The following is a 21649-nucleotide window of genomic DNA, read 5'->3' as shown; positions in this document are numbered from 1 at the left end:
AGAAGTTCTCCCTCCTCCATCTCCTCTTGCGCTCCCGTTTCTGACGTCTTCTGCTGAAGTTGTCCAGACTGCCGAGGTTAAGTTATTGGCAAAAGGAGTTTTCCGCTGGGCCGCGACCAATTCCTGGTGCTTACTTTACGATTTCGCGAGCTTCCAGGATAAATATGCCGGCCGGCCGCGGAACGGGGCAGCTACTGAGCAAAAGAGATTAAGCTGGAGTCTGCGAGCCGTCTTGCTTGTCTCATGGCCGCGTCCTCTCAAGCCAGCTTACCTCCCGTTACCCCCTGTTTGCCCAGAGTCGGCGTCAGGGCCTGAACTGTTCCTTGCAGGCCACGTTGGAGAGAGCAGCCATGAATTTTCCTTTGACGTAGAAGAGCAAATGAAAATATTGCACTCTCTGTCCCCAGGCATGGGTGGGCAAACTGTGGCTCTCCAGCTGTCCATGGACTACAATTCCCATGAGCCCCTGGCTCATGGGAATTGTAGTCCATGGACAGCTGGAGAGCCACAGTTTGCCTACCCCCGGCTTAGGGGGACCCTAAGCAGGTCTATTCAAACCTGAGGCCTGTTTTTTCCCCACAAAACTTGTGCTATCAGAAGGCAGCCATAGAAGTGAAATTAGATGGGAGGTGCTAAAAAAGAGATGCATCAGGGACAGAAAGACAGACTGGGTGGTGGTGGTGGATTGGTGGCGTTCTTTCCTTGGAAGAATACATAAATAAAATTAAGTCAATGAAAATGGATCCAGCTGGTTAGCGATGTTCGTTTGCCTTCAGCAGCAGGAAAGAGCGAGCGTCCAGGAGCACCTTCAAGACTGATAAAATTCAGGACCGGGTGCAAGAAGAAGGGAGCGGGGACTCACAAAAGCTCCCACCCTGCCCCAATTTTATTTGCCTATAAGGTGCTACTGGACTCCCGCACACCGGCGTTGGGTGATTCTGCCGCCGTAACACACAAATCTGGAATGTAGCTTTCTGCGTAGAACTTTATATCCTTAAATACCGGTGCGGTAACGGAATTGATTGAGATATTTTAAATGGTTTTAATTCACAAGTGTGCTTAAGGTTATCCGGCGTCCAATTTTATGCTGTTGACCACCCCGAGCCAGCTTGCTGGGAGGGGTGGTCATATCAACCCAATCAATCAATCAACAAACAAATGAACAAATGAACAAATGAACAAACGAATGAATAATTTTATATTCTTTTGGTACATTTTAGAAACTTTGACACCGTGGTATGCTCATTGATTAAAACAACAATCAGAAAGACTTTGCCCTGCTTTGAACAACTTCTATTCAGCCTTCTTTGCCTCCCCGGCTTATCTCTTTTGACTGCTTATCACTGTGTGCTCCCTTTTTTTTATATCTTCAACAGCCTGGTCGACTTGATAGGTTGGGGATGGGAGGAGGACTTGGGTGCAAATCAGCGCACCAACCCTTCAGCCTAAGCAGTGATTTGCTTGGGACCCTTGGCCAGGTCTGAACCGGGGGAGGCCCGTCCGGCTGCCCTCGACCAGCTCCTGAGCCCCTGAGATATCCCAGTCGGCCGGCGAAAGGGAGTGGCCCCCGGCAGGTCATGGGCCAAGCGCTGACGGAGAAGGGAGCAAACGAGCTTATCGCTCCAAAGAGCAAATAACTGCCTTGATTCTGGCACCTCGCCCCGAGATTTTACTGCTTTGGCCCCAGTCCATAAAGAAACAGCCTCATCAAATGCCATGAGTTAACTCCTGCAAAAGCTCTCCCAAGCAGTGTCCTGATTTTTGCCTGTTGGAGGCATGTTCTGCCAGCCCTTCCACCCCTTGCAACACACCTTGGGAAGGCCTGACGCAGCTCCTTGCCCGTGACAGAACTGCACCCATACATTTCGAAAAAATCCCGAGCAATCCCAAGAGTGACCTATGGAATTTGGCACGGAGAGGTGTCCCTCTGTGGACAACTCGCTCGGCTTTAAGCTGTCGGGCTTCATTTTCAGGGTGTTGAGGACAGGACTGCTTCGAGGTGTTCTGTCCCCCCAAATAAGACCGGATGATGCCGTCAGCCATTTGGCCGTGTCCAACTCTTGGCGATCCTACGGGTCAACTGTCGCCATGTTTTTCAACCTTGTGCTGCTTCTCTTAGTTGTATAACGCTCTGGCAAGTGTCCATGTTGATCATCTCTAGCCGTTGTATTCTCTGTCAAAGTCAGTAAGCCAGAGTTTCACGATTTGGCCTTCCAGTGGTGCATCAGTCTTTCTGTGCTCTACAAAGTCCTGGTTTGTGACTTTTGCTGTCCACGGAATCCGCAGAGGCCTTCTCCGGCCCCAAAGTTCAAACGGATCCCGTCTCCTCTGGACCGATTTCTTCAGAGTCCAACTTTCGCGGCCAGAAACGGCTTCTGGAAATACGACAGATCGAACTAAGCAAGTCTTCTCCACCCCTTTCCTACAGAAGCTTGGCTTGACTCCAGGAATGAAATGCCAGCCGCTTACTGTACTGTGAAGAACTGGCAAAGAGTGGTTGGGCTGCACTGGTAGACTTGCCAACTCCGAGCTGGGAAAAACCTTGAGATTTGGGGGGTGGGGGGTGGAGCCTGGGGAGGGAGGGCTTTGCAGAGGGAAGAGGCTTCAGTGGGGTATAGTGTCATTGTACAGAGCAGCCCATTTTCTCCAGGGGAACCGATCCTGGTCGCCAGAGATCCGTGGGAGATTTCCAGGGGCCACCTGGAGGTTGGCAACTCTACCCATTGGCTGGATCGCCTGAGGGTCCAGACCCTCTTGGAGGGTCTCTCTCTTCCGAAGGGATAGGACCTCAACTGCTACAATTATATCTGAACACTGCATTTCTTCAGTCATCCCCCTCCCTTTCGGATTTCGAGAGGCAGCCTAATGTCTGGTCTTGAGTGCGGAAGTGGAGAGAGGAAGGGAAGGGGGTTTGTATTCCGCTTTGGGACTAAAAAGTGGGGTATAAAACACCAGTTCTTCTTTTTTTTCCTCCTCCTTCACATGAAGCCAACAGGGTGACACTGGCTCTTTCCCAGTTCTCTCGGAGCTCTCTCAGCCTCGCCTCCCTCCCAGGGTGCCTAGAGTGGTGGAGAGTGGGAGGGAAGGCAATTGGAAGCCGCTTTGAGACTCCTTTGGGCAGCAAAAAGCAGAGTCCACCAAACCAGCTCTTCAGCCTTTTTCCTCCTCCTCTTCCTCCTCTCCAGGCAGCCAGCTGGGTGACCTCGGGCCAGCCCCAGTTTTCTCAGAGCTCTCTCGGCCCCACATCCCTGCCAGGGTGCCTGTGGGAGAACCCCCCCTCGCACCCCAGCTCTCCTCCTCCTCCTTGTTGATTTGCAGAGGGCGGCTGGTGCCTTTTCTCGGGGGCTTGCCAGGAGCCGTACCCCTGATGCCCCCCTGCCCTGCCCAGGCCTCGAGGATTCAGCTGCGGGCAGAGAAGGAGGGCGAGGGCATCCAGGGCTCCTCCCCACCCCACCCCCGCCCCTCCCTCCCTCCCTCCCAGCGCCGGCGCTTCCCCGCGCAGCAGGCGGGCGGGCGGGCAGGCATGAGGGTTGCGCCCGGCCGCCGGCAGTCGCCCTGCGCAGATCCCGAAGTTGGTGCCGGGCGCCTGTGCTGCTGCTGCTGCTGCTGCTGCTGAGGGCCAGAGGGGGTCGATCCCGAGCACCACCCGCGCCCCCAGCCCCGGAGCCTCTCCCGAGCCGCAGGATGGATCCCAAGGAGCGCAAGAAGATCCAGTTCTCCGTGCCGGCTCCCCCCAGCCAGCTGGACCCCAGGGCAGTCGAGATGGTAAGGGGGGCACCATGTGTGTGTGTGTCTGGTGTGTGTGTGTGTGTGGGGGAGGGGTCTCCCCTGTTAAGGGACGGAGTGTGTTGCGGGGGGCTCTCTCTCTCTCTCTCTCTCACTTCCTGGGGCGAAGGCGCAGACTCTGGACGGGACGCGCTTATCGTGTCCTCGGCTGCTAGGAAGGCACTGCGCGGGTGGACCGGCTCCCCAGTTGCCCCAGGCAAACGGGGTCGTCCCGAGAGGTCTCGAGGGCACCGATTCAGCCGTGCAGCTCGGCTCTCCCGCGGCCGGAGTGCCTCCTGGACGGGGCGCGCACGCCACATCTGGAGAAACGCTCGCAGCCCTTCCCAGCAGCCGAGCCCCGGGTGCGCCTGCAAACTTGCCCATCGCGCCAGAAATGTATTAATGGAGTTGAAAGGGCTGGAGGGAGGGGGGAGGGAGGCGCATGGCCAAGCCCTGAGGTGTGGTATTCGCCTGTCCCCGCTGAGTCCTGAACTCAAGACCCGCTTGGGGCGAGCGTTACCTGTCTCAAGGTGCTTTCTCCCGGGCTTCCCTGGGGATTTGCACACCGGCGGGCACGCCGGGCTCTCTTTTGTTTGCAGATGTGCAAACTTTTCTTCCTTCCAAAGGACTCTTTGTGCGAGTGTTCTTCTCCAGGGCTAAACCAACGCCGTGTGCAGCTGGCTGGCTGTCTGTCTGCTAGATCACCTGGAGAATGTGCGGAAGCGACCTTGGCATGGGAGAAAGGGGGGAGGATGGAAATAATTTTGCACCCCCTACAAACCCAAGCCCTGTGCGCTTTTCTTATGTGCTTTGCGTGATTCCGCACTCAGATGCCTTGCTTCTTGGAAACCTGCTTGGTTTGCGTGCTAAAGGGAAACAGGCTCAGAAGGCGGGGCTGGAAGTGTCCTCCCTCGACCAGAAGGTCAGCGGCCAATCAGGGCAGGGGGTGGGGCTTCCGTGCCCCACGTTTAGGGGTGCCGGGTCGCCTCTGGCAACGGGCAGGGGATGGGGGGATAGGGTGGCCAAATCCAGCTTGGGAAATTCTGGAGATTTGGGGATGGGACCTGGGGAGGGCAGAGACCTCAGTGGGGTACAGCGTCAGCAAGTTCACCCTCCTAAGCAGCCATTTTCTCCAGGGGAACTGAACTCTTTAAATGGGGAGATGAGCTGTTATTCCAGGGGATCTCCCGGTCTCACCTGGAGGCTGGCATCTCGACCCCCGATTATTGTTATGGCTCCCCAGGGAGAAGCTGCTCTCCAGAGTCTCGGGCCAAGGACTTTCCCATCCCCTCCTACCTGGTCTTTTTAACTGGAGGTGCCGGGGATTGAACCGGGGACCTTCTGCGTGCCGAACAGAGACTCTGCCCCTGAGCCACAATGCCTTCCCACTCATAGTGAATAAACAAGAACCTCGTTCTGCAGTTTTCAGCCTTTGGCATTTGGGTTCCCTGCTGCAGAATGTACATTTTCTATTATGTATACAATATATCAAACGTGTGGCCCAGTGGGTAGAGTGTCGGTCCAGGAGCTGGGAGAGGAAGGATGCCATCCTCCAGGCAGGACCTGGGGGTCTCCTGGAATTACCATTTCTCTCCAGACTGCAGAGATCAGATCCCCTGCAGGAAATGGATGCCTTGGAGGGGGGAACTCTGTGGCCTTGAACCCCACTGAGGTCCCCTGTCCTCCACAGGCCCTGCCCCCAAATCTCCAGGTGTTTCCCAACCTGGACCTGGCAACCTTACCCTCGCCCCCTGCAACCCCCAGTGGTGACCAGGAAGAACCAGGCCAGGGGGGGGGGGGCTGTCTTGCCACCTGACCTACCTTACAGAGCTGTTGTAAGATGGAGGAGTGGGGGAGAATTATATTATAAACTGCTTGGAATCCCCAATGGGGAGAAAAACAGGGTATAATACTGGAATAAAGGAAACACATGCCTGGCCATAGACTCTTTCCCAGGCAGGCTGGTGGTTGCTGGACTCAGCCCCCTCCCCCGCTTTCCCGCCCCCGTGCATTAATGAGGCTCTAATACTGTGACACCACCCCGGCTAGATCAAGGACATTATCTACTTGGATACCCGGCATCTATTTTTAAACCCTACATAAACGTGATTGACTTATATTAGGTTTGGGCATACCGCAAAACCGCTAGGCCCTGCTAGAGACAGATTCCAGAGGAGCTGTGCGGAGTCCTGTGCAGCTTCAAAGGTGAACAGATTTATTGAGGTGTAGCCTTTCCCCTCAGTTTAACCCATGAAGTCTTCTCCTCTGCTGGCAAACGTACACGGGCGCTGGGAGGGCACTGAAAACTAACCTTCCATGATCCGCCTCTTAAAAGCTGAACGGCCACATTCTTGACAATTTTTCCTCTGTGCTTTTGTCTGCATATAAGCCAGATAACAATAAGGCTTCACTCGCCAGATGGAGTAGGCCTGGGGTGGCCAAGGGGTGGCTCTCCAGGTGTCCATGGACTACAATTCCCATGAGCCCCTGCCAGGGAGGATCCCTTGCTTGGCTCTCGTGGCCCTTTCTTACATGCCTAGGGTAATGCCAATCACCACTTTGGGGTCAGGAAGGACTTTTCCTCCCAGCCAGGCTGGCCCAGGAATCCTGGAGGTTCTTGGCCTTCCTCTGGGCACAGAGGAAGGGTCACTGGGGGAATGGAGTTGTGCATTGTGCCTTGTCACTGGGCCCCCAAGGAGGCATCTAATTTGCCTGCATGGTTGTGCTGGTCCTGGAGGAGACAGAAAGGAAGTCCAGGGCAGCTTCTCCAGGCCACTGGCACAATAGGACAAAGGGGTCTATCCCTCCCAAGATGCATGGAGCTCCCGAACAGCCTACAACTGCAAGTCCCAGGAAGAGCCTTTTGCAGTAGTCTAGCCAAGTGGTCAGAACGGCAAAATTGACAGGCCAGGTAGAATTTCAGAAAACATCTGCATTGTCCGAAAGAAGTCGAGAAAGAAAAGCCACCTTCCTTCTGATTCCTGTTCTAGATCCGTCGGCGGAGGCCCACCCCAGCTCTGCTGTTCCAGTTGTCAGAAACTTCATCCCCGGGTGAGTTTGCATTCTTTCTAATAAGGCAGCAGGTGGGGGGGAGAGGGGAAAGGGGGACTTGACGCAAGGGGAGGGCTGCTGATTCAGGAATTTAACATCCCTGGGGATCTGGGTGCAGAGTCAGGGGAGGGTGGGGTTTGGGCAAGGAAAGGTCCTCTAATTCCATGTAGTCTACCCTCCGAAACAGCTGTTTTCTCCAGGGGAATTGATATGGAGATCAATTGGAATTCCAGTCTATCCCCAGGCTCCACCAGGAGGTTGGCATCCATGAAAGTCTTTTTCTTCTTTTATTCCAATTGAGCCAGAACAGAGTCCGGATGCTCAAGCCGTTTTCAAGCCAAAATCTTCATCAGCGGCTCACAAATGAATTCTTAACGTTGGTCCGTTTTTCCTAGAAGATTCTCCGATGGTATTTTCTTAGCCTTATTAGAATTCCAAGTATCCAAGTGGCCATGGGCTCAGGGGAGGAATCATGGTTTGTCAACTTCCCCACAGAAATTGACAAGCCGTGTTTCCCCCCATAGATTGACTGTGAGAGTTAAGGACACTTTGATACTTGGAATTCTAACAAACAAAGCTAAGAAAATGCCATTGGAGAATCTTCTAGAGCAGGGGTAGTCAACCTGTGGTCCTCCAGATGTTCATGGACTACAATTCCCACGAGCCCCTGCCAGCGTTTGCTGGCAGGGGCTCCTGGGAATTGTAGTCCATGAACATCTGGAGGACCACAGGTTGACTACCCCTGTTCTAGAAAGCAAGGAGAGATGTTAAGAATTCATTTGTGAGCCACAAATATGATCTCCTCCAAGTAGCAAGCTCTTAAAACAATTGGTTTCAAAAATAGATATTCAGAATGTATTTTTTTAAGTCTTCTATAGGAAAAAAACCTAGACTGAAATAGATAAGAACAAAAAAATCCAATTTTGCCCGCAGGGAAGGTGGAGGCCATCTCCCCTCCCTCTCATTTCCTTGTCATCCTTGGCTACCATCAGTATGACTACCCTCTCCCTGTTCTGACTAGTTTTCAGGTGAGAGGATTTTTCTCCCCATATAATTGAGAGCACAGGAAGGTGAGGGCTGGCTTCTCACTCTTTACTACCTTGTAATCCAAAGGCCTTTTCTGTGCTGCACCTTTTCAACTTTTACAGCCAACGTTCCCTTTCCTTTCCCTGGAGGCTTTTCTGCGCCTCTAAAGCTGCTCCACTCAACACTGTGGCTGTCTCTGCCAGCCTTTTCATAGAATCATAGAATCATAGAGTTGGAAGGGGCCATAGAAGCCATCTAGTCCAACCCCCTGCTCTACGCAGGATCATAGAATCATAGAATCATAGAGTTGGAAGAGGCCATACAGGCCATCTAGACCAACCCCCTGCTCAACGCAGGATCAGCCCTAAGCATCCTAAAGCATCCAAGAAAAGTGTGCATCCAACCTTTGCTTGAAGACTGCCAGTGAGGGGGAGCTCACCACCTCCTTAGGCAGCCTATTCCACTGCTGAACTACTCTGACTGAGAAAAACCTTTTCCTGATATCTAGCCTATATCGTTGTACTTGAAGTTTAAACCCATTACTTCGTGTCCTCTCCTCTGCAGCCAACAGAAACAACATCCTGCCCTCCTCCAAGTGACAACCTTTCAAATACTTAAAGAGGGCTATCATGTCCCCTCTCAACCTCCTTTTCTCCAGGCTGAACATTCCCAAGGCCCTCAACCTATCTTCATAGGGCTTGGTCCCTTTCCACTTCCCTTTCCCTGGCTGATACCTCTTGAGCCAGAAAGGGGGTGGCACCTTAGGTGAACTAGCATTTTCTGTTTGTTCTGCCCTTTGACCCATGGGCTCTGCCCTTGAAATCATTGGCCAAACCCATGAGTGAATGGGTCATGGGCCAGGCTGCTCCCCTAAGTGGAAGCCCACTCCTGGGCAGATTTATGCCTTCCGAGAGTTGGCAGCTCAGCTCAGCCCATGACCAAACCTAACTTTTCCTTGCCAACTTTCTTAATGTTTTTTTCGGAGGATTATCCCCGGAGCTTTGCTTTCCAATCTCAAGGGTGAGCTGGGGAGTAAGTGTTTTGTTTCTGGGGAAAAAATGATCTTTAATATAGAAATTAATATAAGATTATAGAAAATCTTATAGGCTCTCAGCTCATTAAGATGCTTGCCTTACTGTTCAAAGCAGAGGGGGAGGCTGGAGGCAGTGGTGCCTCTCCCCAGGTTCCTGGCAGAACATCTCTTCTCCTCCGAGCTCTTGGTAGCTCCTTCTCCAAACAAAGACACCCCTGTTGTGCAGGGAACGGCATGAAGCGTGAACGGAATCACCCGTTCCCTCACAAATCCCCCAGCCATGTTTATGTCCAATGTTTACGTCCCGCTTCTTGGTTTCAGTATCAGCCGAAATTTTGTCTGCGGCTGGCGACGTTACAAATTCCAAGGCTGGCCTTTGAGAACTTAGCATGGCCTATATTCCTGAAATGAGAGACCATTTGATATCAATTCTCTCTTGGAAGCCATTTCTCCTTTTCTGGACGTTCTCCCTCAAACCCCGGATGTTTTATGGGGAGCTGTACACTTGCTCAGAAACACGCTCTTCTGATTGGTGCTTCACATCTTAAACTTTTGAGCATCCAAGGACCAATTCCGATCCAAAAAGGGAGATTTATACGGAGGTCACTAAAAGAGCTCATCAGTACGAGTTAGTTTCCCTAAAAGAGCAGGCTGTAGCTCTCCAAGGCGCTTTTGGCTCAGAAAAATAGCATGAGGAGGGTCCGCAGTCCTGGCCTGATCCTTCCTCTACTTGCTGGAGGATCTAAGATCAACCCACGAAAGAGAAAGGAGCAGGATTATCAAGTAGTTAAGCCCTTTGTGGAGGAGAACAATTGCCTTGGGTGGTTTCCAAGACAATGGGGCAAGGTTAATTGGTCAGGAGGTCTGATTGCGGGATGCCTCAAGAGCCCTCAGCATCTGATTTGGGGCACGATTCTGCTCTAGAGTTACCTATTGAGATATTCCTGGAGATTCGGGGATGGAATTCAAGAAAGTTAGAGGGTGAAGAGAGAAAGGGAGGCAGGCACCCTTTCAAGATGACAGGAAGGGAGGCAAGCACCCTTTAATGATGAACCCTCAAAAAAAATTCTTCAGGTGGCTAGCCATGTTTCCCTGATGTAGGCTTTCTCAATGAGGCTTTGTGAAATCTTGCAGTCTCTTGACGGCCCTGGAAGGGTTTCCCTAATGGGTGGGAGTTCATTAATTTTTAGTATTTTTTTAAAGTGTCTTAAACATTTATCCGGTGATATGACCATATATGGTCATGTTGACCCGCCCCCTGCTCTCAAAATGGCCAATGATGGGCCTGGAGGGGTGGGAAGGGGAGGGGCTATGGGTGGGCACGCATCCCTGATATGCTCCCCAACCATATTCTGCACAATCGCTCCAATTCTGGGGCTTCTCAAAGCCTGTGGGATTTTTCAGGGTCTTCCCAATGGCAAAACAGCGGAGACAGGCTCCTCTGAAGCCACAGAACAAACGTTTGTTGGGCTCTTTGGCATGTTGAAGACCAGGTTTTAGTCCTGGTATGAGCTTCCGTGTGTGCAGGGTCTTCAAGGCTGCACTGGATCCAAACTTTGCTTGTTTTTAAATCCAGCAGAAGCCCTGGTGCCAACTCCGCATCTGGAAAAAGTTTGTTCCGATTGACAAAAAGCCATCTATAATTTAGGGCCGCCGATCGGGCGGGTCTGGGAGGTCTCCTGCTATTCCCAACACCCCCCATGATTAGGGACCGGTTTGTTTGCACCCATTGTGCGATAGTGATCCAAATTATCACCACATCAGGCCAGAGAATTCTTCTAAGATATCATTTTAATGGCTGCAGCAGTTAAAAAGTGACACAGGGGCTCTTTCCCAAAACTGTAAAGCCGTCTCGGGTGCAGATTTTTATACTGTTAGCATCACACACCCCAAATTAGGCCATTTTCTAATCAGCCCCTCCTGTGCAATAACTGATAAGCATCCTCCAGTCAGCTCAAGGCAGACCTGGCTCTTGTCTTGTATCTCCTGTCTCAGATCTCCTGCACACGCTACCCCCTTTACTCTGTACTATCTAAGGGACTGCCAGTTTGAATATGTCCCCCAGAAGGTACTTTGCTCTGCTACAGCAAATCACTTGGTAATCTCCGGCCCAAAAGAGACCCAACCGGCCTCGACCAGACCTGGTGAAATGAGCTCCCCGATGACACCAGGGTCCTAGCGGAACTAACACAGTTCCACAGGGCCTGCAAGACGGAGCTCTTCCGCCAGGCCTATGGCTGAGGCTAGTTTGGACAAATAAAAAAAATTTGACCAGTACGGGCCTCCCCCGCTGCAACTCAATTAGCCCATCGCTTGCCCCCACCAGAAGGACTAACTGGGGATCCCCAGTCGTCTGGGAGATTAACTGCTAACCTATTTGAATGGTTTTAATTGATTTTGAAAATAAATGCTATGCAAAGCTGCCACAACACCTGCAGGCATCTCACTCCGAACAGAGGTCAGCCCGAAACAACCTCCGCTTCTCTAGTGGCAGGCCAGTTTGCAGAGGGAGCCGAAAATGGTCACTCCATCATTACAGCTGACCCCCGGACAATAGAGATCTCTTCCCCTATAGAAGAGGGGAGCTTTGGACTTGAAGAGCTTTGGACTTTGGAGCTTTGGACTTGAAGACAAGGGACCCCACTGAGTTCCCTCCCCTCCTTAAAGCCCTCCCTCCTCAAGCTCCACCTCCCTCTCCCCCAAAAAACTCCAAAATTTCCCCACCTGGCAAGCCTTGGAATGGTCCAAGTTTTGCTGGAAATGCAACGGCTTGAACATGGAGAGTGCCAGAGTGAAGGGAATTCTTTAGCCAGAAGGGAGTGCTGTGCAAGCTGTCCAGCTCAGTAGCTTTGACTGACCCTGTGATCTTTTTTTCTCCCCCCGGTTTCCTGCATCGCCTTCCCTGCAGAAGATGAAGCGTCCCCATACCAGGTCAGTACCTAGCGTGTCATCAGAAAGTCTCTTCAGGGTGGGTGGAAGTGGAAGGGAAGGTACATGAAAGGGAATGTCTCCAGGCAGCTGATTTGAGCATCTTTCAGTAGCCATGTCCTCTCAGAAGGGCACTGACACTTACCCAGTGGCTTGAGGACCACGTGTCGTTCCTCGCCACGGCATCTGTGGCTCCTTGGAGCTCCGTTCCCCAGTGTGGTAACTGCCCCATGCTCCAGGTAAGTGGGCAAGCTGCAAACCTCCCTGAAGTGCAGGAGCGTGTGGTCATGTCACCCGATAAATGTTTAACAAACTTAAATCATATATATATATATAAATGAATTAACTCCCACCCATTCTCGTAAAACCCTGGTTGAGAAAGCCTGCCCTGGAGGAAGAAGAAGAAAGCTCTGTGACAGATGCAGTGATACAGCATTACTGACCTAAATATAAGAAGTAAGTTTACAGATGGACTAATCTAACATTACTTAATACAAAACCATCAATTAAAAAAAAACACTTTTAATGCAACGCCTACAAAATTGTCTGCTATGTAAACTGATATGTATTGGACAAATATCCAAATCTAATACAAAAGAGTAGAATCATAGAATCATGGAGTTGGAAGCGGACCTCCAGGGCCATCTAGACCAACCCCCTGCAGAATGTACTTTGCATTAAAAGTTTTTTATATCTCCCTCTCTCCCTCTCTCCCTACCTACCTCTCTCCCTACCTACCTACCTACCTACCTACCTACCTACCTACCTACCTACCTACCTACCTACCTACCTACCTACCTACCTACCTATCTATCTATCTATCTATCTATCTATCTATCTATCTATCTATCTATCTATCTATCTATCTATCTATCTGTTAACTTAGTCCTTCCACGGATATTTGCAAAGTTGCTACTTCTATCCAGGTGATGGTGACTGTGAGACTGCATCTTTCACAGGGTTTTCTCCTTCTTCTAGTTCGCATGGCCCACCTCTGGGACCTTTCTTCCTAGCGGGCCAAAGTCTCGATCCATCAAAGGCTCCCATGCGTCTGGAAATCAAGGGTCACCCCGGAGCCCCCAGAGCAAGACTGGTCAACAGGCTTCAGGAAGACCCCACCCCCTAAGCCACATGCCTTGTAGCTCACCCCCCAGGAGAGGCAGCATGAGTCACTGTTCTGAGCTTGTCACTTCCCAGTCAAGAGAAGGACTCACTATCGGTGACTCACGGAAGAAGCAAAGGGGGCCGGCTCTTCAGAAGGCGAACCATCCTTTCCTTCATGTGCCTTTTAAAACATTCCCTTTTTGCAGGGTGAAAGAACCTGTGGTTTTAATTTAGAAAAGGAGTGTGGCTTCTTTGTCAATTTTGTGTGTCCCACCCCTTCCCTGCCCCCAGGTTTTTCGGCTTGGCCTTGAGATTAGCCCGTTTCAGCCTTTGGGTGTTGGGAGCCTGGCACAGCTTTATAGAGCAGAACCGCTATGGTTGTTCTCCTGGTGGGTTCAAAAAAAGGGGGAGGGAATGGATCAGACAATCCATTGACAGGCAGGTATCCCCCTATTGCAACAAGACCACCATGCAAGGCTGTTAACAGCCCCCTGCCCCACTACGGTGCCCCTGAAGAGAGTGGACATGATGGCCGTGTACCCCTCTGAGGTCCCCATCCTCCCCAAGCACCATTCCGAAATTCCCAGGAGTTTCCTGACGTGGAGCTGGCCACCCAATCCCCGCCAGCACCCTGGAACGCCCTTGGCGTCTTGTTCTGCAACTGGGCTTCACGGGGGCTTCACTGCCGTGGAAGACCTCAGCATTTGCCCAAGGCCCAGCTGCCCAAAATGTCCGCTGCAGAGCCGAACTTGGTCGTCGCTCTCCCCGCACGCAGAGACGCACCCCACCCGCAGAGCAGGCGTATTTCTACTGGCAAGGTCCCCTGACTGCTCCTTGATCTCCAGTAATATTAAATTCCTCGGTGCTACCGTGGAATGGGATCCCGGGGGCAGCAAGCTGAGCGCCAGAAGCTTAGCATCTTTGAGAAAGTCTGGCTGCCTTTCAAGCTCTCCCCATGACTTGTCGGTTGTTTTATCAGATTATTCCTTTAATTGGCCCGGGAAATTTGTCTCCCCACTGCTCGCTTCCCGTTTGGCAGTTGGGTTTTTCCGAAGGTCAAGTCCTTGGCCAAGGTCAGGCACAGTATGGAACATGCCCCACCCGCCCACACACACCCATTTCCCAGTGCAAAATTATAATAACAGTCGTAATAATAATTTAAAAAAATAGAACACAATCCGTATGATATCTTCTGCTGGGGCCAGCGTGGAGTTCTCTGTAACTTCTTTCAAAATAAAGAGGGTCTCTAACAGTGTAACAGGATATGGGGTGCTAATAGGGATGCCAGCTTCCAGGTGGGGCCTGGAGATCTTCTGGAATTTCCAGTCACTTCCAAATGACAGTCTGTTCCCCTGGAGCAAATGGATACTTTGAAGGGTGGACTCTGGGGTCTTGTAGCCCCGGCTCTGTCCCCAAATTTCCAGGAGTTTCCCAACCTGAATCTGGCCACCCTCCTTTCCTCCTGCCAGTGACCAGCAGGAACCCCGGCTGCAAAGCCAGAGAGGGAGCAAAGCTAGATGAAGGATGTTTGATTTAATTAATCAGCCACCTTTCCCAGAGTTAACATATTCTATTGAAAATGACTTGCGCGTTGCCAGAAGCAGCTGCCTATTTTTAGGTGCTGAAAGAAGAGCGAGAACTCGCAATTTAATAACACAAAAGCGAGCGCACTCATTGTTGGGAGAGAACGTGACTTTCCCTGCTCCTTTCCCCGTTTCCTTTCCCTTCGCATCGAGAGCAAAACTCCAGAACCGAGCGAGCTCTCGGGATCCAAGCGCGGGTGAGCGGCACTCTCAGGGCCGCCGATGAAAAGTGGCCATCTCTGATTCAACAAGCAGAGCCTCAAGTGGTCAGGCAAGGGCTGGCCCTGGTGTTACGGCATCCAGTTTGGAGGGGGTGATGAAGGTGAGAGAAGCAGCAATATCAGAGCTCTCTCAGCCTCACCTCCCTCACTGGTCTGAAGCATTAGAACCACGCTTGAGTCCAGTGGCACCTTGAAGACCCACAAAATTTTACTCAGGAGATAAGCTATCGTGTGGAGGCAGCGTGGTCCAGAGCGGTGGGTTCTAATTCTGGCGAGCTGGGTTTGATTCCCCGCTCCTCCGCATGTAGCCGCCTGGGTGACCTAGGGCCAGTCACAGTCCTGATAGTTCTGTTCTCTCTGAACTCTCTCGGCCGCACCTACTTCACAGGATGTCTGTTGCAGGGAGAGGAAGGGAAGGTGCTCGGAAGCTGCTTTGAGACTCCTTCGGGCAGTGGAAAGCAGGATATAAAAAACCAACTCTTTCTCCACTACAAGGGATGAGGTTGAGAGAATATCATACAGAAAGGCAGTCTTTTCTGTCCCAGTGCTCAACATGCATCTTCTTTGCTCCTAGTGTGCTCAGGAGCATTCAAGGGATAAGCTTTCATGTGGAAGCAGCGTGGTGAAGACCAGGGGCTTCTAATCTGGCCAGCTGGCTTTGATTCCCTGCTCCTCCACAGGCAGCCAGCTTAGGGTGACTTAGGGCTAGTCACAGTCCTGCCAGAGCTGTTGTCGCAGGACAATTCTCTCAGAGCTCTCTCACACTCGGAGATGCGGTCCCTCAGACATACAGGGCCCGGAGAGCGTACGGATGAATCGATCAAAACTCAGAAACAGCAGCAGATCCCTTAAGAATACTTTGCAGTACTTGGTGATGGTTTGGGCAATCTTTAACAGCCCCCCCCTTCTCCCACTCGCTCAGGAGGGGGTGCACCCCGCACGCTCACGCACTCACCAACCAACCAAAAGACATGCCCGGACGTCAGGGTGCGGGTCATTTTGGTGGCAATAAGCATGCATGCGGACGTCAGGGGTTCATTGACGGAGACGACGGAGGTTTCTTTCCTTGGGTGGCCTTTGGATTCGGGCCTCTCAGAAGCAGCTTCCAAGGTGGGATGTGGGGGAGCAGCTAGCGAAACCCCCAGCAAAAGAGCGTTTTGGAGCCAAGCCAGTCTGTTAATTTAACCAGCTCTTCTGATTGCTTTCCGAAATTTGTCACACTTCAGGTCACAGCTTCAGCCTTTAGGTCCTGGGGGAAATCTTCACAGGCTTGCTCTGCATTTGAACCAGTAACTCTTGTTTCTTCTTCCCCCCCCCCTTGCAGAGAGCTTTGGGCGAAGGCTACCACCTGAAGAACAAAAGGAATGCCCCCTGCGCCTACACCCCCCCTTCTCTTAAAGGTAAGGGAGCTTGGGACGGTCTCTCCCTTGTTGTTCGTCAAGCAGAAATATTGGAGCTCTGTTGGAAATCATCAGGGGTTGTCTTTGGCTGGATTGGCTCTGCTTTATACTGGGCCCGAAATCTCCCAGACAATGAAGGGAATGTAGGAAACCCAGGGCTTCCTAGGCAGGGTGTCCCTGACCCTTTTCATGCAGGAAGTGGTTCAAATGTGGGACTGAATACCAGAGGGTGTCATGATGGCCAGAGGCATGGGTGGCTTTAGAAGGAGATTTGACAGACTCTTGAAGGAGAGGAGTATTAGTAGCTGCTAGCCTTGGGGATTAAAAGAGCCTCCACGTTCAGGAGCACTCAGCCTCTGAATCCGAGAGCCAGGAGGCAATGTCAGGGGGAAGGCCTGGGCCTCTCTGCCCTGTGGTTGGCCCTTCAGAGGAACTGGTTGGCCCCTGTGTGAGACGGAAGTCTGTCATCCAGCAGGGTTCTACTTGTATTCTTAAGCAAGTACGTGATGCCTGAGCAGCTTCTGGCTTTTTGGGGAGGAGATGGATCTTGTTTATTTATTTATTGCATTTATTTATTGTATTTATATACTGCCCGCCCAGGCTCAGGGTGTTTTAAACGAAACAAGAAATGCTACAGGTAACTCTGTTTATAGTAATAACAAGGTGATAACAACAATAACATTAAAGAATGGTGGAAACTGCAAAGAGCATCAGCTCGACTCATACTGAGGCCCAGTGGGCTGGGGGGATTTGTTGCTCTTTCAGGGGACCTGGGGGGGGGGAACGAAATCACTGCAAACCACTTCCGTGTCCATCAAGTCTATGCTTCTTCTGTGCCAAGAACGCTAGAAGGCACGATCCAGGGCTCAGATAGACACAAGACGTCCCTTTTGGACTATCAGAGTCAATTGCAGTCTCCTGCATCTTCAATTTGCCTTGGGGACATGCAGGGAAGGGAGCCGGGCTTTAACCCTTCAACTTCCATTTGACGGAACTCTCCTACTCTGCTATTAGCCCTTTAAGGTCCTTAAAAATATGTATAGCAATAACTGGCGGGTCATGAAACCAAGGGAGGTTGAAGTATGCAAACCCTTTCCCCCTCCCTGCATGACCCAGAGGCACAATTGTGGCTGCAGGAACCAGCGATGTGCTGTGACTCCTCTATTTGGCCTTGGAGACAAACTGATTCTGTGCGCCTTCTGGAACTTAATCTCAATCACAAAAGACAGGCCAGTTTATTCATTCTGGATTAAGTCCTCGAGAGCGGTTGTTTCTTTTCCTATTTACCCACATGACATTTTACAGCAGCCCTTTAACATCCCAAGAGTTATCGACATGGCATTTAGGCCGAAAGGAGGGCTGGAAAAAAACGTTAACTTGAATCAATTTCAGCTCGCTTCCCCTCATCATTCTTCTGCGGTATCTACTCCAGGCATTCCTCATTGTGGGGCCTTCTCCCACCCACTGTGGGCACAAACAATTCAGCTACCTACACATGGAACAGTCGAGTGTGTGCTCATCAAAGCTTACCCCAGGGGTGGCCAAACTGTGCCTCTCCAGATGTCCATGGACTACAATCCCCATGAGCCCTTTCTTTTTGCTGGCATGAAGCACCCAAGCCGGTCAGAGGCAGCACTAAGGATATTTCAGTTTGTGCTAGGGCTACTGACGAACCTCATGTGAGGGCCTGGAATTCTCCTGGAATAACAATGGAACTCTAGACCGGAGACGTCATGTCCCCTGGAGGAAATGGCAGCTTCAGAGGGTGAACTCTATGGAATACCATAGACTAGGAGAAAAAAACGGCCTAGAGTGACAACCCCGCTGACTCCCACTTCTCGAATTCTGCCCTTCCCTGGCACTGCCCCCAAATATCCAGGAATTTCCACTGCTACGGTTGGCCACCACAAATCAACATTTGCTTTGCCTGAGGAAATTTGGGAGATGAAGCATGTGGAGAAACTTCAGTGGGGCATAATGCCATAGCGTCCATCTTCCAAACTGGCCATTTTCTCTGGGTGGGCTGATTTCTGTTACCTGGAGATCAATCGTGACATCAGGAGATCTCCAGCAACTACTGGAGTCTGGGGACCCTACTTGAGAGCATCCCTCAAAAGGCAGGAGCCATCCTGCCTCACTCCACCTCACATTCTGTTCCCCCAATTCCAGAACTGGCCAGCAACCTGTGGAAGGGCCCACAGCCTAGTAGCAGAGCATTGGCTTAGCATGCCAAAGGTTGCAGGTTCAATCCCCGGCATCTCCAGCGGAGAAACTAAACAAGATCAGGATGCAGGTGACGTGAAAGGCCTCTGATTGTAGACCTTGGAGAGCCATTGCCAGTCTGAGTATATCGGCCTTGCAGGACTCAGGGTCTGATCTGGGAGAAGGCCGCTTCATGTGCTCCTCCTCCCCTTTCCCTGGGCGGCTTAAGGAAAGCCAGCAACTTAGAAGGAAGCCAGGAAACGTGAGCTGAATGGCAGGAGCCTGGTGAGATCCATGGGAAGATTTGTTCCATGTGCCTTCAGGCACCGTCCCAAACGTTCACCAGAAATGCCACCACCTCAGTCACCTGCTTTTCTCAGGCCTGCATGGAGCGCCCAGGCGGCTGCTGCACGCCTGCAAAGGAAGCCGGTCCCTTCGGCGCTTAATATGGACGTGTTGAGTGGCCCCTCTTCCCACCCGACACTTTTATTTTTATATTTCCCGCAAGCGGCTGACGACGCCATCTGTTTGAGAGCGAGCCGTTCCGCAGGGCTGGGTCGGGAGAGGGCGGGGATGCGCGGGGGTGCGTGCGTTCGTGTTCCAGACTTTGCACGTTGAGCGTTAAGCGGAGTCACTCTGGTTCGAAAGAACCGAGGCTCCGTGGAGATGAGCTGACTCACAGGCCATGGCTGCGTAGCAGTCCTCTCCCGGATTGTATCTTTACAACAATTGTGGCCCGGATCCCAAAGAACAACTCTACAGTTTGGGCTGATATTTCTCAAACCCTCTCCCCATCTTTCCTTAGGCTGCTTAATGCTGGGCCTGTCCTCAGTAAGACCGTAATAATTCCATTTGATCCTGTGCACGGGAGGTGAGCTGGCAGGCGGCACACGGATCTACCTGGCTGCACAAAATGTATATCAAAGATGAGATCGGTCTTTGAGATGGCCGTAGTTCTTTGGGATTCCATCCAAGCCATGCAGCACCACCGGCCCATGGATGGAGCCTCTGTAGGGAGGATGCGTCCGGCTGTGGCTCTTGGGTTCTAGAAGAAGAAGGAGAAGGAGAAGGAGAAGGAGAAGGAGAAGGAGAAGAAGAAGAAGAAGAAGGAGGAGGAGGAGGAGGAGGAGGAGGAGGAGGAGGAGGAGGAGGAGGAGGAGGAGGAGGAGAAAAGAAGAAGGAGGAGGAGGAGGAGGAGGAGGAGGAGGAGAAGAAGAAGAAACTCTGCTTGCCAGATTAGCAGTCGGCACTCTGAGCCACTACACTGAGCCTAGTGGCCTCCAGGCTAGACTACTGCCCTGTAGTCTCCGTGGGTCTCCCCTTGGAGATATTTTGGAAACGCCTGCTGGCGTGAACCGGCGCCGCTCGATTGCTATTGAGCATGAACTCTGAAAAACCCGCCTCATGCCTATACCCTGTAGATGCAAGGTTTACAAAGGCAGGGTCTCCCTGATCCAGGTTGAGCACTTGAGCTGTTGTCCTTCCATGCTGGATTGTCGCTGGCTTCGTCTGACTCACTTTTCTTTCTCTCTCACGTTCTCACTCAGCGTCAAGCCGTCGCTTCTTCCTCCTCTCCTGCTAAATCTATATTTATGACTTTGACATCATGCTAGGTATAGATGAGTGACAGCGGCGTAGGGCCTGGGCTCACCCACGTGGGCTCACCCACAGCGGCTTCAGGCCCCGTCCAGATTTAGCTTCAGCATCACCATCCCCCCCCCTTTCCCCTCCCGGGGACAATCAGGAGAACCACTCCCCAGCGAAGGTTGGAAGCGCCAAGGTGGCTGCAGCCCAGTGTGTGTTTGACAACAAAAGCCCTGCTTAAAGACCTCCTTTTGCCGCTGTGTGCATTTCCACAATCTGCTGTTTGCGTTCGGAGGGCTGCCAACGATGACTGGAACGCTTCCTGCACGATGCAGCCCACGGCTAAGCTGGGATCGGCCACATGCGGGGATTCTCGGCTCCGTCCTGACTTCCACTCGGAATCCGAGACTGGCACTGTTTTCTGGAGGGTGTGCAGATTCGGGGGGGGGGGGGGCTGGGCTGGGGCTGGGTGCCCTTTCCTCCTGGGGAACTGGAGTTCTGTGAGTTCTGTGAGTTCCCCAGGCCCCACCTGGAGGCTGGCACCCCTCTCCTGGAGATTTGGGAATAGTCTGAAGACAGCCCTCCTCTGCTTCTCACTTGCCTCGATAGCCCCTGGCCGGGGTCACCGTTGCCCCACCGTTATGCCATCCGTTATGCCTAAGTTCTCTTAGGGCTGTTCTTGCAGAGCAGATCTGTCAGAGCTCTCTCAGCCCCACCTACCTTGCAGTGGGTTGGCGGCAGGGAGGGGAAGTGGTTTGTAAGCCGCTTGGAGACTCCTTCGGGCAGTGAAAAGCAGGTAGGAAAATCCCAGCTCTTCTTCTTCTTGAGAAAGAAGTTTCTCTTTTCAAGAATGAAACAGGAGACATTCCCTGGAGAGTAGCAGCAGGGTCTTCCAGGAGCATCTTTGGCAGGGGAAGGGGGGCATACAGCCACAGTCCAGAATATGACATGGAGGCCCTGAAGCAATTCACTTAATTTCAGCAGGGTTACGAGTCATTTTTCCCCACCGGCTACCGGAATGCAGCTCTCCCTTGCTTCGGATTTTGGAACGGTACCTTTAGCATTTGGCTGCATACGACAGTGCGCTGGGAGGCCGGGGCGCATCTTTGCCACACGATGCCTGACCTTTCCTCCGAGGCCTCCTGGGGTGACAATACCAAGGTCTGTCTCCTGTGCTCTTTGTTTTCTCCGCTAAAGGAGTGACTCTGGCCAGGATTCTTGGGAAGTCCCTTTGCTGGGCTACGTCTGCTGAGAAATATAGCAAACACAGCAGAGTTTGCCCAGTCAGTAAAGAAGTATATTGCAAAGAAGGTAAACTTATGTTTATTCAGGTTGATTCTGTTCGCAGTCAGGATGGAGTCTACAGGAGAGAGAGAGAACAGCCAAGTTTTGTATTTATACCAGGTTGTCTCAACCAGGGTTTTGTGAAACCCTGGAGTTTCCTGACAGTCCTGGAAGGGTTTCCCGAATGAGTGGGAGTTAATTTTTTTAAATATATTTTTAAAATTTCTTAAAGCTTTACTGGGTGATACGACCATATCTGGTCATGTTGACCCATCCACCCCTCCTCCTAAAACGGCCAGTGATGGGCCTGGAGGGGGTGGGAAGGGAAGGGGCCCCAGGTGGGCATGTACACAGGCGTGCTTCCTAACCATATTCCGCACGATCTGCCACTTCTGGGGTTTTGCAAAGCCTAAAGAATGTTTCAGGGGTTTCTCAACCGTGAAAAAGGTCGAGAAAGTCTGATTTGTA

At 51.9% G+C, this 21649-nt stretch overlaps 1 protein-coding gene across 2 annotated transcripts in view; it reads left to right on the top strand.

The window, feature by feature from the left end:
* The window catches only part of PPP1R1B (protein phosphatase 1 regulatory inhibitor subunit 1B), a 123468-nt gene that overhangs the window by 85647 nt on the left and 16172 nt on the right, over window positions 1-21649 (top strand). The window contains exons 1-4 of one of the 2 annotated variants that reach the window (XM_077315645.1): window positions 3467-3765; window positions 6756-6816; window positions 11784-11806; window positions 16036-16111. In XM_077315645.1, coding sequence (XP_077171760.1) covers window positions 3685-3765; window positions 6756-6816; window positions 11784-11806; window positions 16036-16111 — 241 coding nt within the window. In that variant the 5' untranslated portion in view covers window positions 3467-3684. Of the gene's footprint in view, window positions 1-3466; window positions 3766-6755; window positions 6817-11783; window positions 11807-16035; window positions 16112-21649 lie in introns of those variants that run through there. The other variant, XM_077315646.1, reaches the window with a different exon arrangement.

Source organism: Paroedura picta, chromosome 16 (assembly GCF_049243985.1).
Source record: "Paroedura picta isolate Pp20150507F chromosome 16, Ppicta_v3.0, whole genome shotgun sequence".
NCBI classification, from domain to species: Eukaryota; Metazoa; Chordata; class Lepidosauria; order Squamata; family Gekkonidae; genus Paroedura; species Paroedura picta.
The sequence above is the reverse complement of the archived record's forward strand: the minus strand, read 5'-3'. Positions and strand labels throughout refer to the sequence as shown.